Source organism: Notamacropus eugenii, chromosome 6 (genome assembly GCF_028372415.1).
Source record: "Notamacropus eugenii isolate mMacEug1 chromosome 6, mMacEug1.pri_v2, whole genome shotgun sequence".
Lineage (NCBI taxonomy): Eukaryota > Metazoa > Chordata > Mammalia > Diprotodontia > Macropodidae > Notamacropus > Notamacropus eugenii.
This window is the reverse complement of record NC_092877.1, coordinates 4,904,907-4,919,787: the sequence shown is the minus strand read 5'-3', so window position 1 is coordinate 4,919,787 and position 14,881 is coordinate 4,904,907. Positions and strand designations below refer to the sequence as shown.

Sequence of the window (14,881 nt, the reverse complement as noted above, 5' to 3'; positions counted from 1 at the left end):
CAGACTTTGCAGCTACTTTTAAGGTATTATATATAATAGATACTCATGGGTCACTCAGTGAGCCCAGGCAAGTCAAAAAGAGCCCCTGCTACAGGGATGGGGGAGGGACCACAGCTGGTCCGGGAACTTCAGCCAACTATTTCTGGGACAAGCCTGGGCTTCTCCCAAAGCTTCCTTGTTTCTAGGGGAAAGGAGGGCCTGGGTCTCCACGATCTCAGCTCTGGAGCTGGGTGGGGATCCCTCTGTCCTCCTTGCCTCGACCCCTACCAGGTACTGACCTTGAGCCTGAATGATGGCCCCAAGGCCATCTGATCCCCAGCCTGAGCCTCTAAACCTTCCCCTGAAGCTTTGAGGTAGATGGGCAGGGATAAGAATATGGATGAGACATGGATTTCAATGGTGACTTTGGATTTTACCTGAAGGACCCTTTTCACACTGCCTTGCAAGTGGAAGGGAACGAGTCTGGCTAACAGTTTTTCATGGACATGACTGGGGGGCCAGCTGCTGCCTGGAGTAGGAAATGGGGCAGCAGGAGGGTGAGGAAAGATGACCAGCCAGGTTCCCCCTTGGGGAATTCTTAACCTGGCAAGGATGTCTTTTCTGCTAGGCAGCCAGATGGAGCCCACCGTGGGAAAGCTCTCCAGATGCACATGAAGCTGACACAGCTCCGGGGCATCCATTCCTGTCCCCAAGGAGAGACACTCAAAGGGTCCGTCCACCAAGTAACTACTGTGGTTTTCTCAGGAAGGGAAGAAACAAATATTAGAACAAAAAAGGCCACATAAAATCAATGCTGAACAATCTTCTGGCTAAGACTTGTCTGGGAAGACGATGGTATAGAATCCATTCCTTTTCTCTCTACCTGGGATCCAACATGGACGGAGACTCTCTCAAAAGGCAAGGGGTAGATCCTGCCCCCTGGGACTTTCCAGGGCACCTGGGTTTGATGTGGTCACCCGTTCAGTGGCCCTTGTTGAGGGGGCTGCTCAGCCCTCCTGGCTCCAGGGCCCTTGGTGGAAATCCTTGGAGACCAGTTCTCCTCCACCTCCAATCACCAGTGAGAGCAAGAGGGGGAGACCAAGTCACAAAGAGGTGAATGATTCCCTTCAGAGAAGAGAGGGAAGGAGGGGAGTTCAGCGTGTACCCCAGACTTGGGCATGGGGGCACTAACTCATCTGCCTGGAAACACGCCCACAGCAGAGCGGCCTCGTGAGGAGCAGATGCTGTGCTAAAAAATTAGAGCTACACAGTCTTCTCCAGTTCTGATGCCTTTTTAATAGAAATCGCCGTTTTTAGGAAACAAATAGCACTTGTGTAAATTGTTTTTTACAATGTTTCTTACCTTGATCTTAATTTAAGTAACACTAGGAAGACCTCAATAGCTTTTATTTTCCTTTTTAATTTAAAAAAAAGTTGTTGTCGTTTTTCCCCAAGATACAAAGATTTTGCCCTTGCATAAAAAAACAGTGCCCGAAACGATGACACGAGGACCCACAAGACTGCATCTCACTGACACTAGGACTGCTAATCTATACCATGCAAGGTCTCATCTACCCCGTAACTGGACTGTCAGCCTGAAAAACAGCGCTTCGATTCCGGGTTTTAGTTTTTGTTACAAAAAAAGTAAAAGAAACATTTTTTAAAAAAAGAAAAAAACCAGAAACGTCTCGTTAAGTTTCACACATCTGGGCTGTGGGGTGCTTTGCTCAGGCTCTTTTCCGCTTTATAAATATAGAGAAGGGATGGAGCTCTGTTTTCAAGTAAAATCACCCATCTGCCTTTTTCCTCTGGCCTCCAGCACCCCCGGCGGTGGCCCCGGGCACCTGACTTTGAGGGCCCCATGCTCTGCTCACCCCCCTACCCCCCAGAAAGTGCAGCTGGCCCTGGGGTAGATCCAGAGCAAGCTCATTCACCAAAGCGCTTGGGGCTGCTCCGGAAGGACTGGGTGGGGGCCTGAGGTGGTGGGGCTGGGGGTCACCCGCCAAGGTGGGAGCTGGGTGCTCTGGGAGAAACAGACCTGGGAGCCACTGACTGTGGCCATCTCCTGGCACCCGCCCCCTCTCCCTCTGCCACTGATATTAAATACTGCTTATTTGATATACTTTTCCCGCCCTGGCTCCCACCCCCTCCCCTGCCCTCCCCTGCCCTCCCCACCCCTTCTGGGCACTGCGATTGCTTAAATCTGGATTTCCTTTTTTTGTTGTTTTTGGTTTTATAGTCGTGAGTTTAGAAACAGGAAAGCCCACACACTCTTTGGACTTCTTTTCCCCACCTAAACCAACTGCTCAGCAAATAAGGATCTGAAACCTGCTCTCCTCTTCTTCTCTGCTCCCCAGCCCAGCCCAACCCAACCCAACCGCTCCTGGCTGTGGAGGCTGCTGCAGGCACACACTGGTGTAGAATAGAGAGAGTAAATATATATTTCACTTGGCACGGTGCTGGCAAAGCACCCCCAGCTGGCACTGTTTCATGTGATGCGGTCCAGACTTTGCATGTACACACAGAATAAGGAGGATCAATTGGCAAACTCCGGCGCCACCTGGCACAAGCATCTTCTCTCTCTGGAGCCAAAGCTTTAACCAAAGGAATCCTGCCCTTCCCAGAAGACACCCGGCTTGGCTTTTCTGGCGTTTTCGGGGTTCCGCTGCCGGCCCCATGGCTGGGCCCCCTCATTTAGTCTCTTCACCCTTGTTACAGTTCACTGTGCAGCTGGGCGAGGGTGAAGGTGCCGGCGTGGAGGATGCCACAGGGGCGGGGGGCGTGCAGTCCGGGCCGTTGGGGACAGCCGTCAAGCCGGCCTCAGAGTTCATGGGCTTGGACAGATCGATGCCGTGGATGAGGCGGATCAGTTGCTTGACCTTCTCCAGGGAGCTGTGCATCTCTTTCTGCCTCGCCAGGATGGTGTTCTTCATTTCCATGCATTTCTGTAGCACAAGAAGGAAGAGGACAGTGGTGCTCAGTGGTTGGTTCTTGGGCCCCTGCTGGGGGGGAATGGGTGGAGCTGGGGCCCAGGGGCAGCCACAAGAGGAGAACCACTTTTCTAACAACATGCCCTGTAGGAGGCCTCCCTTCTTCAGCCAGTATGATGGCCCCTGGAGTGGCCAGCCAGCTCTCTAAGGCTGCTCTACAGCAGAGCTGCCTGGGGCTGAGCTGGAGGAGTGGGCATGCGGGGGCTGTTCAGCCTATTTCTGAGTTCCCCTTCTTACCCCCTTCCACCCAGGGAGCCTGGGCTCCAGGTGGCTCTTCACACAGGACCCTCCATCCATTGGCTCTGGCACCTCTCTCTGGCTGGAATGCTCTTCCTGATCTGCAACCTGGCTTCCTTTAAGTCCCAGCCACCATCTGTCTCCCTCCCCCTCTGAGTTCCAGTGCCTTCCCTCTGTTAATGATTTCCTACGTATACGCTACACAGCTCAGTCTGGACGTATTTGTGTGCCTGGTGTCTAACAAGAGGGGAAGTCTCTTGAGGGCAGGAACAGTCTTTGGCTCTTTTGGTACACACAGAGCTTAGCACAATGCCTGGACAAGTCATGTTTACTGACTGGTTGTCAAAGTTAACAAGACTGCCCTGAAAGTCCCTCGAGTTAGTCAGAATCAGAATCAGTGAAGACAGACCCCAGGCTGGCCCAGACTCCTCTGCAAGGGAGAGCACACAGGGCCTCTCTGTCTTCACCACCTTGCTTTCTAGGCAGCCTCTAGTTCTGCTTCTGCTAGGGGAAAGCTGGGGCCACAATATGTGGCTGGGGGGAAGGGAGGGGAAAGTCCCCAGCAGCCTGCTCCCTAGCATGAGCTAAAGGCTCCTCCCCCCATGCTGTGACACATTCCCACACCCACAGCTAAAGGCTGGGTCCCCAAACTGGAGGGGGCTGTTAAAGCTCCCTCCCCCCACCCCAAACCAAGTTGGAAGAGATACACTTAGTCCAGGCCATTCCCATGAGGAGCCGCTCTCCAAGAGGGTCACCTGCCTGGCCGGTGCTTGAAGATGCCCCACCACCCCTTGTGGCAGTCTCTGCCTTCAAGGAGAGCTCTACTCTTAACAAGTTTTCTTCATGTCAAGCTTACACCTGCCCTCCGCAACTCCCACTGAGAGCTCCTCATTCGTCTGGAGCCAGGCAGACCAAATTGAACCCCTTTTCTGTGTTATAAATACTTGAGGATCGTCATCACGACCCTTCTACATCTTTTTTGGGCAAACTGGCCCAGTTCTTCTCTCTATAGGAGCCCTTTACACCAAGTACCCAGACCTGAACACTGCAGGACAAAGGTGATGTATCTGCTGGGGCCGAGGCCAGGAGCCTGACCTCCCAAGGAACCAAACCTCATAGCTAGCTCAGCAGCACCCAAGACACTTTTGAGACAAGCTGCTTTCTAGCCATGCCTCACCCTCAGCTTGGTCTTGTGACCCCAATTCTATACCTCAAGGTGGCTGGGTGCAACAGTGGATAGAACCAGGCCTGGAGTCAGGAAGACCTGAGTTCAAATATGATCTCACATGCCCACCAGCTGTTTGACCCTGAGTAATTCACTTCACCTCTGCCTGTTTCAATTCCCTCATTTATAAAATGTGGATAATAATAGCCCCTCCCTCCCAGGATTGCTGTGAGGATCCAACGAAATCATGTATGTAAACTGCTTTGTGGACCATAAAATGCCCTCTAAATGCTCCCTATTCCGTCATGACCATCAACAGCCAACCCCCTGAACGCCACCGCCCCTCTTTTCCAGTCTTGTCAAGGTCAGCCTTTCCTGGATCCATCCCCTTTACCTCACCAACCTGCTTCTTCACTGCTTCAGGTACCCCTCTCTCTAATCGTGAGCGGCTACTGGCTGCAAACATGCCCAGACCCCCGTCCCCAGATCCTCCGGTGCTGTTCTCTCTCCAGATGCCCAGACCCCCGTCCCCAGATCCTCCCGTGCTGTTCTCTCTCCAGATGCCCAGACCCCCGTCCCCAGATCCTCCCGTGCTGTTCTCTCTCCAGATGCCCAGACCCCCGTCCCCAGATCCTCCCGTGCTGTTCTCTCTCCAGATGCCCAGACCCCCGTCCCCAGATCCTCCCGTGCTGTTCTCTCTCCAGATGCCCAGACCCCTGTCCCCAGATCCTCCGGTGCTGTTCTCTCTCCAGATGCCCAGACCCCCGTCCCCAGATCCTCCCGTGCTGTTCTCTCTCCAGATGCCCAGACCCCCGTCCCCAGATCCTCCCGTGCTGTTCTCTCTCCAGATGCCCAGACCCCCGTCCCCAGATCCCCCCGTGCTGTTCTCTCTCCAGATGCCCAGACCCCATCCCCAGATCCTCCCGTGCTGTTCTCTCTCTAGATGCCCAGACCCCCATCCCCAGATCCTCTGGTGCTGTTCTCTCTCCAGATGCCCAGACCCCCCATCCCCAGATCCTCCCGTGCTGTTCTCTCTCCAGATGCCCAGACTCCTCGAACAATGAAGGGACCTTCCATGCCTTGAACTTCATCTCTCACTCATTTCTCGACTTCCCCTTGGTTCCCCATTCTACCATTCAATTGAAACGATTCTCATCAAGGTTACGGAGGGTCCTTGACTTGTTCAGTCCAGGTGTCAGCCCAAGGTCTTGGCTTCTCTGGATACTGCTAACCACTCCCTCAACCAGCAGCTCTTTCTTCCCAATACTCTCTCACCCATATACCCCACAATGTGTAGGGATATACTAGTCACTCTTCCTGGACCTTCTCTTCTCTTCTACTCTCATGGTGACCTCATCAGCTCTCCTGAGTTTAATGATTACCCTGAAGTAGATGACTCCGAAATTTACATTTCAAAAATGCTTGTTGAATACTAACATTGTTGAACCAAAATATGAGACTTTACATTTGTCCCTACTAAATTTCATCTTATTACATTAGCCCCAACATCCTAAGCCTGCCAAGATTTTGTTTTAATCCAGATTCTTTCAGTGTTAGCACTCACCCCTCCCAATTTTGTATCCTCTCCAAATCTGATCTTTGCCTTCTATCCAAGAGACTGGCACAAATGTCAAATAGTCCAGGGCTAAGCCCAAGAGCCCTGGGGAGACCTCCTGCCAAACTGACAGCAAAGCACAAAGAACTACACCTCGGATCTAGTCATCTAACCAGTTCTGCATCCACTAACTCCAGTATCCTCTAGGCCACATCTTTCTCTCTTTTCTTTAAGAAGAATGAGAGTCTTTATTAAATGTTTTGTTGAGTTTAGGTGAACTACGCCAGCAGGATTCCTCTTCACAACTGAATCAGTAACTTGGTCAAAGGAGAAATAATGGCCTACCGTGACTCTTGAAGAAGCCACGCTGGTTCTTGGTGATGACCAAGCTGCCAACTCTCCGTCCCTTTACTGTTATGTCCTAGAATTTTGGCAGGAATTGAAGTGAGCTCCATTTTCTTTCCTCTTTTTAAAACTAGCATTTATTAAGTGCCCACTGTGCTAAACATTTGACTAATATTATGTTATTTGCTTCTCACGATAACACTTGAGATAGGTGCATTGATTATCCCTATTTATTCATTGACTTTAAAATTAAGGCAACAGGCTCAGAGCGCTGGAGTGACCTGACCAGGGTCACACAGCGAGGAAGGGTGTGAGGGAAGATTTGAACTCAGGTCTTCTTGACTCCTGGAGTCCTATGCACTGTGGTTACCCCCCGCCCCCCCAGTTCCCTTCTGGCACCTTTCCCAGCCTCAATCACTAGCTCGCCAATCACGCCTGCTAGTGTTCAGTGCGGGGACGGCCCTCTGAGGATTTTCTTTATCTTGGGAATCTATCAGCCATAATTCTGCTGTTATCTGGTTCAAAGGCTGTTCTCCTTGATGAAGCAAACAAATCCCCAGTAAGGAAGGAATAGCTCTTGCTTGGGTGGGGAACCTGCGGCTTTGAGGTCACATGTGGCCCTTGGCTAAATCCAAACTTCACAGAACAAACCCCCTTCATAAAAGGGAATCCAGGCACTCTATGCAGGGGTTGGTCCCATTTCTCCTTCGAGCTGCCCTCCCCTTGCTACACACTTGTCCTGGAATGTGGAGACTGGATATATCTGGCTCTCCACTGCCCCTTCCCGATTCTCCCTTCACCATTTCTCAGCACCCTCTCAATTAAAAATATCTACCTAACACGACCAAGATGTCTGCTATATCATGATGCCCAGGTCACTCTTCCTGCTTGGAATCCTCGTCCCCCTACTATATGCTAGGGGACTCCAACCCCCACGTGGACACTACCTCTCTCCCATGGGCAGACTTGCAGACTGCCCATGTGCTCCATCATCCTGGTCACACCAAGGGCCCTCACATTCTGCATCCTGACCCTCACTTCAAAACCAGAGACTCCGGCCTTCCCCCATCTGATCACAACCTCCTATTCTCTGATCATGGCAACACCCCAAACTTCAGTCCCTTCACACTCTCCTCAGCTGCTAGCCCTGCTCTGACTTCATTTTCCTCTCTTTCCAGTCTGGACCAATTGGCTACTGCCCCTTGACTCCATCTTCTCCAACCCTCCCCCAGTCTTGGGGCTGCCAGTCCCTGGCCAGAGCTCAGCTAGATTCTGGCTACCACCTGCCTCCTCCACTCCTGCCCAGGTGCTGAGGGGAACCATACCAAGTAGGTCCCGCCCATGGCCAGGCAACCTATACACTCATTCCTCCCTCACACAAACCACCCCAAACCTTCCTATCCCTCCAAGAGCCTCACTTTCCTATCAAGGCCAAGCTATCCCAACAAGCCATTGTGCTCTACCCCTCCTCCTCTTCTCAGTTAAACTCCTAAAAAATGTTCACTTGTGGCCTCTGCTTCCCTCTCACTCCCCCATCATTTGCGGTCTGGCTCCTTATTTCGCACTCAACAGACACTGTTCCTGGCTGTCCTCCGTCCCCCATCCCTCTCTTTGTTCCTAGCACTCTCGGTGGTGACCTCTTCTGACGTCTAGGCAGATGTGTCTCTGGCCCAGCCTCTCTTCCCAGCTCCAGTTCCACATCATCAATGGCCTAGTGAACATTTCTAATCTAGCATCTTAGAAACAGTTCAAATTCAACACATTCAAAGAAGGACTTACTGTTTCCTCCCAAACTCATTCCCACACTCCTCCAGCCTCCCAGGTTTGTCACTTTGACCCCACACACCTAACCTGTGTCCTATGCTGCCAAATCTTGTTCTCCTCCACATGCTCTGTTCATATAGGTCAGGCATCACTTCAGCACCCATCACCGATCTCCCTTCCATCTGTCCTCCACAGCTGTCAAAGCATACAACTGATCAGGTAGCTCTGGGATGAGACTGACTGCTCTGTCTTTGCAGCCATGGGCTCCTCACCCTCAGTGCCCTCTCGCCCACATCTGCACCTCTGTCCCGGTGTCTCCTCATGCTTAGAATGTTCTGTCTTATTCCCTTTAAGACACAATTGGAGTATCACCTTCTAAAGGTGTCTTCCCATGTCTCACTCACTAACCAGCTGGGGTCTGATGCTTCGCTTTTGTTTCATCTAGACTTGTGCAAGCACACGGTGTGGCCCATGACTGAATGGAGCAGGGGCTGAGCCATTGTTCCGTCCCACGGCCTCGCCAGGACCTGGCTCTGAGCCCAGCCAGAGGACCGAGCCCTGGGCTGCTGAGGGAGGCCTGAGCCCTGGGCCTCTGAGGGAGGCCCGAGCCCTGGGCCGTTGAGGGAGGCCCGAGCCCTGGGCTGCTGAGGGAGGCCCACGGAGGGTGAATGAGTAAGTGAACGAGGTCTCCTTACACTTATAGAAGTGCTGAGCTGCTTCACCTTCTGCTCCAGCTGCTCTCGCTCCTGCTTTAGATCCGAACTCCATTTAAGCAGCTTCTGCTTCTCCTCCTCCTTTGCTGTAACAGAAAGGGCAGTGCACTTAGGAGGGGACTCTCCTCACTGCTGACACCCGCACTCTACCCCTCACGACCTTTGGACATGGGATTTCTTTACAGAAGAAGAAACGGAGGCTTCGAAGGTGGGGGCTCACGAGGGTCAGAGCCAGGGCTCCAGGGACTGGCTCTTCACCCCCCCCCCCCCACCCCCCGCCCAAGAGGGGAGGCCCATCCCAATGACAGGGCTGTGTAGGACATCCCCGAGCAGTCCCCCTGGTGCCACTGCTTACCAGAACTCTGATTTCTTATTTTTTTAGAAACAAAATCTCTCCCATCTCCTAACTCGGCCACTGTTGCCAATGGGAGCTGGCTCTCCTCCTCACCCAGCCTATAATCCCCAAGTTTTCTTTGATGACATCAGCTGCCAAATCTTGCCCATTGCACCTACAGAATCTCTTTCAGATCTAGCCCCTCTTTTTAACTTGCATTGAAACAAGTCTAACACTTGGCCCTCCTCTGTCACCTAGAGCAGTAGTTCTTAAAGTGTGGTCTGAAGTTCCCCAACATCCTCCAAGTGGCTCCATAAGGTCAAAGTTATTCAGTAAATGTTCAGAGTGTAAAGGGTCTGTCCTGAGACTGCCAAGTTTGAGAATGGGCGACCTACTGGAAAACACGGCTCCTTAGCTGCTGATTCTCCTCTCCAGGCCATGCTTCACACAGTGAGCCTCCAGAGGACTTTTCTAACCGCATCTTTACTCAAGAACCATGGGGGACTCCTTGCTACCTACTGACCAGAGCTTTCTGGTCAAAATGGAGCAGCTTCCATCCTGCTGTTTCTGTTCAGGCATGTGCCCAGAATGGCCTCCCCCCTCTGACCTCTGTGCTGTGAGGGCCATCACAAGGACCAGCTCTGCCAGGAGGTGTGCCCTGATCTCCCTAGCTGGCAGCAATCATCGCTCCCTTCTGAGTTTCTCACCTTTGCCCATGCCTGAATGTACCCGTCTCCCTTTGGTGATCTGCACACAGGTTTCCTCTTCTTCCTAATTAGGCTGTCATCGCCTTACTAGCAGGGACTGTAATTCCTGCCCCAGCACCTAACGTTACGCCTTGTGTACAGTACAGTAAGCACTCAATTGATGTTTACTCTGTTGAATTTAATTGATGGTCCTGAGTTTTCAGAAACTGGCTCCAAGTTAATAGATTATCATCTCTTTCAATTAAAGGCTTTTAATTTTAAAGGTTCAATTTACTTTTAAAAGCCAATATAGCTTCCTACCAGGGCCGACGCAGCGAGGCCACCGTTCTTTACCTGCTTTGTAGGCGATATAGGAATGAACAATTGCTAAAGTCCCAGGCCAGGGAATCGCTTCTTCCTTTTTCAGCATCTGAAAGAAAACAGCACAGACATTCCGACGATTAGAATTTCACTTTGAGAACAGGACACACGTGTAGGAAGTCACAGCAGGCTGTCGGCAGACATGACCTAAAGAGGCAGAGCCTTTTGACAGAAAGGCTGATGGAGGAATGGTGTTGGTTATGGACCAGCCCAGACCTCTCTCATGAGCCTCAGTCTGTGACTCTCATAGGCCTCTGGCTTCTCCTCAGGAAAACGCTGACCTTCCACTGGAAATGGAGGCTTGGCAAAGGTGATAGGAAGGGAGAAGCCTGGCTGCTGCCTATGGGCTCAGACAGGGACAGACCATAAGCAGGAGCCCCTCTGAACCTTCCTCTCCACCTTCTCCTGCTCCTGAGATCCCATTACTGACACTCATAAACTGGTGTGATGATGGCGATCAAAGCCGGTTTAACCATGGCCTAACCTACCTAGGTTTTCTCTCTCAATTTTCAGCATTTTTTCTCCTTTATAAAAATATACAATAGAATTCAATAACCCAGAGCTTGATCAAGTGGAAAATATAAATTACCTAGAAAAAAACCCCATTTGATAAAAACTGGGAAAATTGGAAAGCAGTCTGGCAGAAATTAGACTTAGACCAACCCCTTACACCACATTCCACAACACATTCTAAATGGACATGTGATTTTAATATTAAAGATAATACTATAAAAATTGGAAGAAAAACAGATAACATGCCTCTCACTGCCAAGTGTCGGCAACGTATTCATAACCAAAGAAAGGATGGATGCAATGACAAAAAGGTAAAAGAGAGAACTTTGATTACTTAAAATGGAAAGGCTTTTGCAACGACAAAACTAATGCACCTCAAATAAGATGGCAAGTGGTCAAATGGGAAAACATCTTTGTATCCAATTTCTCTGATAAGGGTTTGGTATCCAAAATATTATAAATTATTAATCTCTCTTTCTCTAAAAGCCTGCTAGCCATTCCCCAACAGACAAGTGTTCAAAGGATGTGAACAGTCAGTTCTCAAAAGAAAAACTCAAAGTCCTAATAAATAACCAAAGGAAAGAAGGCTCCAAAGTCACTCATAATGAGAGATGCAAATCCAAAGCCCGAGACTTCATTTCACACCCCACAAATTGGCAAAAATGACAAAAAAGGCTTGTTTAAATCTCTCTTTCCAACCAGACTCTCAGCAACCATCTCATGAAGAGGCTGGAACAATGGACGTAAAGGCATATTTTGTGAGGGGGGAGGGGATGAGAGCACCAGCTCAGCGCACAGGGGAGTCCCCACGAGCATTCCAAAGGGCTATGCATATGCATGCGTGTGTGCACGTGTATGCATGCATGTGTGCGCAAGAGTGCACATGGGTGTGTGCGCGTATACTTGAGTGTGCACATGTGTGCGTGTGCATGTGTGTGTGCTCACATACGTATGGACGGCTTTTAAAAGGATGTTCTCATCCATCAGCACCAAAAGCAAGCTGGTTCCAAGTTAGGGGCGAGTCTGTTTGGTCCACACAGCTAGGCCGGCACTGCAGGGGTCAGAGCCTCTTCACCTCCCTGTCCCTCACACAGTACCTGGTCTTGACATTTGGGACAGATCCACATGCCCTTGGGAATAGTTTTCAGAGGAGGGTCCAGACAGTCCAGGTGATACACACGGGAACATGTGTCACACATTAACAACTGCCCACTTTTTCTGCAAACGCTGCAAAAATCCTCATGGATATCACCCTAAGAAATTGAGAAGAGGGGGTGAGAGAGGAGGCAGAAAAATAAATTGTGATTTTTGATATTCACACCCCAGATCAATATTTTTAGCACAACCAACTGCTATGGGCAAAGTGACAAGCCTTTATCACCTTTCACTGAGGTCCAAGGGAGGGAGTAGGGAGCTGGGAGCACATAGGCTTTTTCCTCCCTCTCTCCCTCCCCTAGTCCCACCCTGGGCATAGTGGATGGGCCACCTGGGATGCCCTTCTGAGGGCTTTGATGTTCTGCAAGGGGCTAAAACATTTTTCAAATTTCAAAGTCAGGGTTTAGAGAAACTGTCTATACCTAAGAAGCCTCAGGGATGAGACATTGCATTTAAAAAGGGGATGCCTTCAACATTTTTTTGAGTTTTGTGAGGGGGAAACAACCCCTGAATCTCAAGCTGTGAAGCCATTTTTGGTGACCAAAGTGTCAGATCACGGCCCAAATCCCTTCACCTCTCAGAGCCTCCTCCTGCCCCTTCATTGTACAGATGAGGAAACTGAGGTCTGGAGAGGAAGAATGACCCGCCTAAACCCATCCGGGCAGTGGTCAGCCAGTCAGTCAACAGACATTTCTGAAGGTCTTATGCTAGCTAGGCCAGGCTCTCTGCACCAGCAGGGGACAGGAACCCAGGCCCAGCTTTAAGAAGGTGTTCCTTCCTCTGAGCCAGGGGTCACTGGCAGCCTAATACTGACCCACCCAACAAAAGCCCCTCAGCAGGTCTGGGCAAGCTACAGCTCTGGCCCTCTCAGAATAGGACTGTGTTGAAGACCAGTTGAAGACAAAGGGGGCTGCTACCAGAGACCCCGGACTGCTGTCAGTGTCTAGGCTGCCCGACCCATGGGTTTCATCTAGAGACTCCACATAAGGGACAAAAGGTTGGGTAAGAGAGGAGTCACACAGCTCATGACAGAGGGAAGTCCTGAGGTTGCTGTGAGTATCAGGTGCCTATGGGACCCCTAAACAGGAAGGGGAGGCCTCTGATGTCCTCCTCAAGGCAGATTTTCAAGATATTTGGCCCATTTGCAAAAATAGCCAAGGCTGGGGTACCAAGCTACTCTTGGCCTGACTGCTGCCCAAAGGTGGGGCTGCCCTCTCCTCCTTCAGAGGGTCAATCCTGCATGCCTCACAGCCCCTGGCCATGCATGACACAGCAGCTCCAGCAAGCTCACAGACAAATGAGGCTGCATGGCTTGGTTTATCTTTGAGATGAAAGTGGAGGCCCAAGTTTTAATTAAGAAATAAGGGAATGTGTGAGACCTAATTGGGCTCTGCTGGTTTGTGGGGTAGAAAATGGAAAGGCCCCTCAACTTTCTCCACACACAATGAAACGTAACCCCTCTGGGGAGCCAATGGGAAGGAGCACACAACATGAAGCCATTCTGTCCCCTAGCAAGCCATTTTTCAGCATGAGGGCAGGGCCGGGGGGCCAAGAACATATTGTACAGAATAAAAGGCTTCAGATCTGGAGATCCTCTGCTAACAACTACTCTGAATAAGAAGGCAAGGAGGCAGGCCTGCTCCCAATCAGCTGGAACCTCCTCACTTGTTAAAAGCACACACACACACACACACACACACATGCACACATGCACACATACGGACACACACACACAGACACACCCATACTCACACACCCCAGCCCTCTGCCCAAGGTCCTTCTCTTCTAAAAGCCAGGGATGGTAGTGGCACAGGTGGGGCCCACAGTGCTAGCTTCCTCTAGATGGTTACTGATCCCTAGGAACACCTTGCCTCTCCATTGCTGTTTTGTGATGAATGTTGCTGGGGCTCATGTTTCCCAGTAGCAGATATAAAGAGCTACGTCTGGGGATTGCCACTATTGGGGGAAATGTAAGGTAGAGGTCAATTTGTCTTTTTAAAAAATCCATTCCATTGGATGTAACCTAAAGGGGGCTCTGAGCACCAGGTCTAGTGATTTTCACTCTAGTGGCCTAAAAAGAACAACATGGAGTCAGACCAAAGCTTTTGGTTTGCAATCAGATCCTGGCAGGCCTTATGGGGTCAGTCTTGCTAAGAAAAACGTCCCCCCAGAAGGACCATGAGCAGGAATGCAGCAGTGGTTTCTCAACAGGGATCTCCACATCTTAGTGCAGAGCTTCCACTAAGAGGTCTGCGAGCTTTCGAGTCCCTTTGGCAATGGGATTGTCTGTGTTGTGCCAGGGTCTAAGTGCTCATCCAAAGGACAGAAGGAATTCAAGACCCAACTGGGCTGATCAGTGACCTTGGGCTTGGGTCTCACTGCGGTCTGTGCCCTCCAAGGAGGAGGAGGCAGAGCTAGCTCTTGGCACTCAGGGCTTATTTCTCATTTCTTGACTCCTGAGGATTCTGCTTGGACTGCTCTTAGCAGGCTCAGGATTCTCTGAGGAGAGCCAATTCCAGAGGGCATTTTGCCCAAGGACACAAACTTTGTGATTTAGATTAGAAGTGGGCTTCTCTCCTGCTACTGGTCCATGTGGTGATCCACTATTAGGGCCTCAGTTTATACTCTGGTAGATGTGAAGTGGATGACCTATAGCAAGGCCTCCCTAGTGACCTGCGTTTGACCCACTTCAAAGGCAAGTCCCTGTAGCTGCCTTTAGCCACATGAAACAAGAACTTCTGGAGAACTAAAGACTGATGCTGGATGATTGTTTCCAAAATTAAAGTGTGGAGGAGGATGGAAAAATTAATGCTGTCACTTACATGACCCAAATCTGATTGTTTACTGGGGGTCTAGGCACCCCAGTTCTGGGTCTGGGCATCCTGGCTTCATTTTAAGATGCTTAATGACATGGCCAGTCCTGTGGCTCCAAAAGAAACTCATCTGAGGCTGTCAAATGAACTTGAGTGACTGATTGAATGTTACCCTAAGTGATAAGTGTGCCCAATGAGGAGGCAGCCCCTGAGAGTAGCTACCCCCAATTTAAAGCTCTCAGAGAGAAAAT

At 50.6% G+C, this 14,881-nt stretch overlaps 1 protein-coding gene across 20 annotated transcripts in view; it reads right to left on the bottom strand.

Annotated features, from left to right (window-relative positions):
* Nucleotides 1-1,252: 1,252 nt before the first annotated feature.
* PHF21A (PHD finger protein 21A) overlaps nucleotides 1,253-14,881 on the bottom strand; it is a 213,343-nt gene continuing 199,714 nt past the window's right edge. For 17 of the 20 annotated variants that reach the window (XM_072617697.1, XM_072617713.1, XM_072617711.1 and 14 more), the window contains 4 exons: nucleotides 11,760-11,915; nucleotides 10,123-10,198; nucleotides 8,731-8,834; nucleotides 1,253-2,924 (listed from right to left, as the gene is read on the bottom strand). In XM_072617697.1, the coding sequence (XP_072473798.1) occupies nucleotides 2,670-2,924; nucleotides 8,731-8,834; nucleotides 10,123-10,198; nucleotides 11,760-11,915 (591 nt within the window). In that variant the 3' untranslated portion in view covers nucleotides 1,253-2,669. Of the gene's footprint in view, nucleotides 2,925-6,271; nucleotides 6,348-8,118; nucleotides 8,231-8,730; nucleotides 8,835-10,122; nucleotides 10,199-11,759; nucleotides 11,916-14,881 lie in introns of those variants that run through there. The other 3 variants (XM_072617708.1, XR_011968918.1, XM_072617714.1) reach the window with 3 other exon arrangements.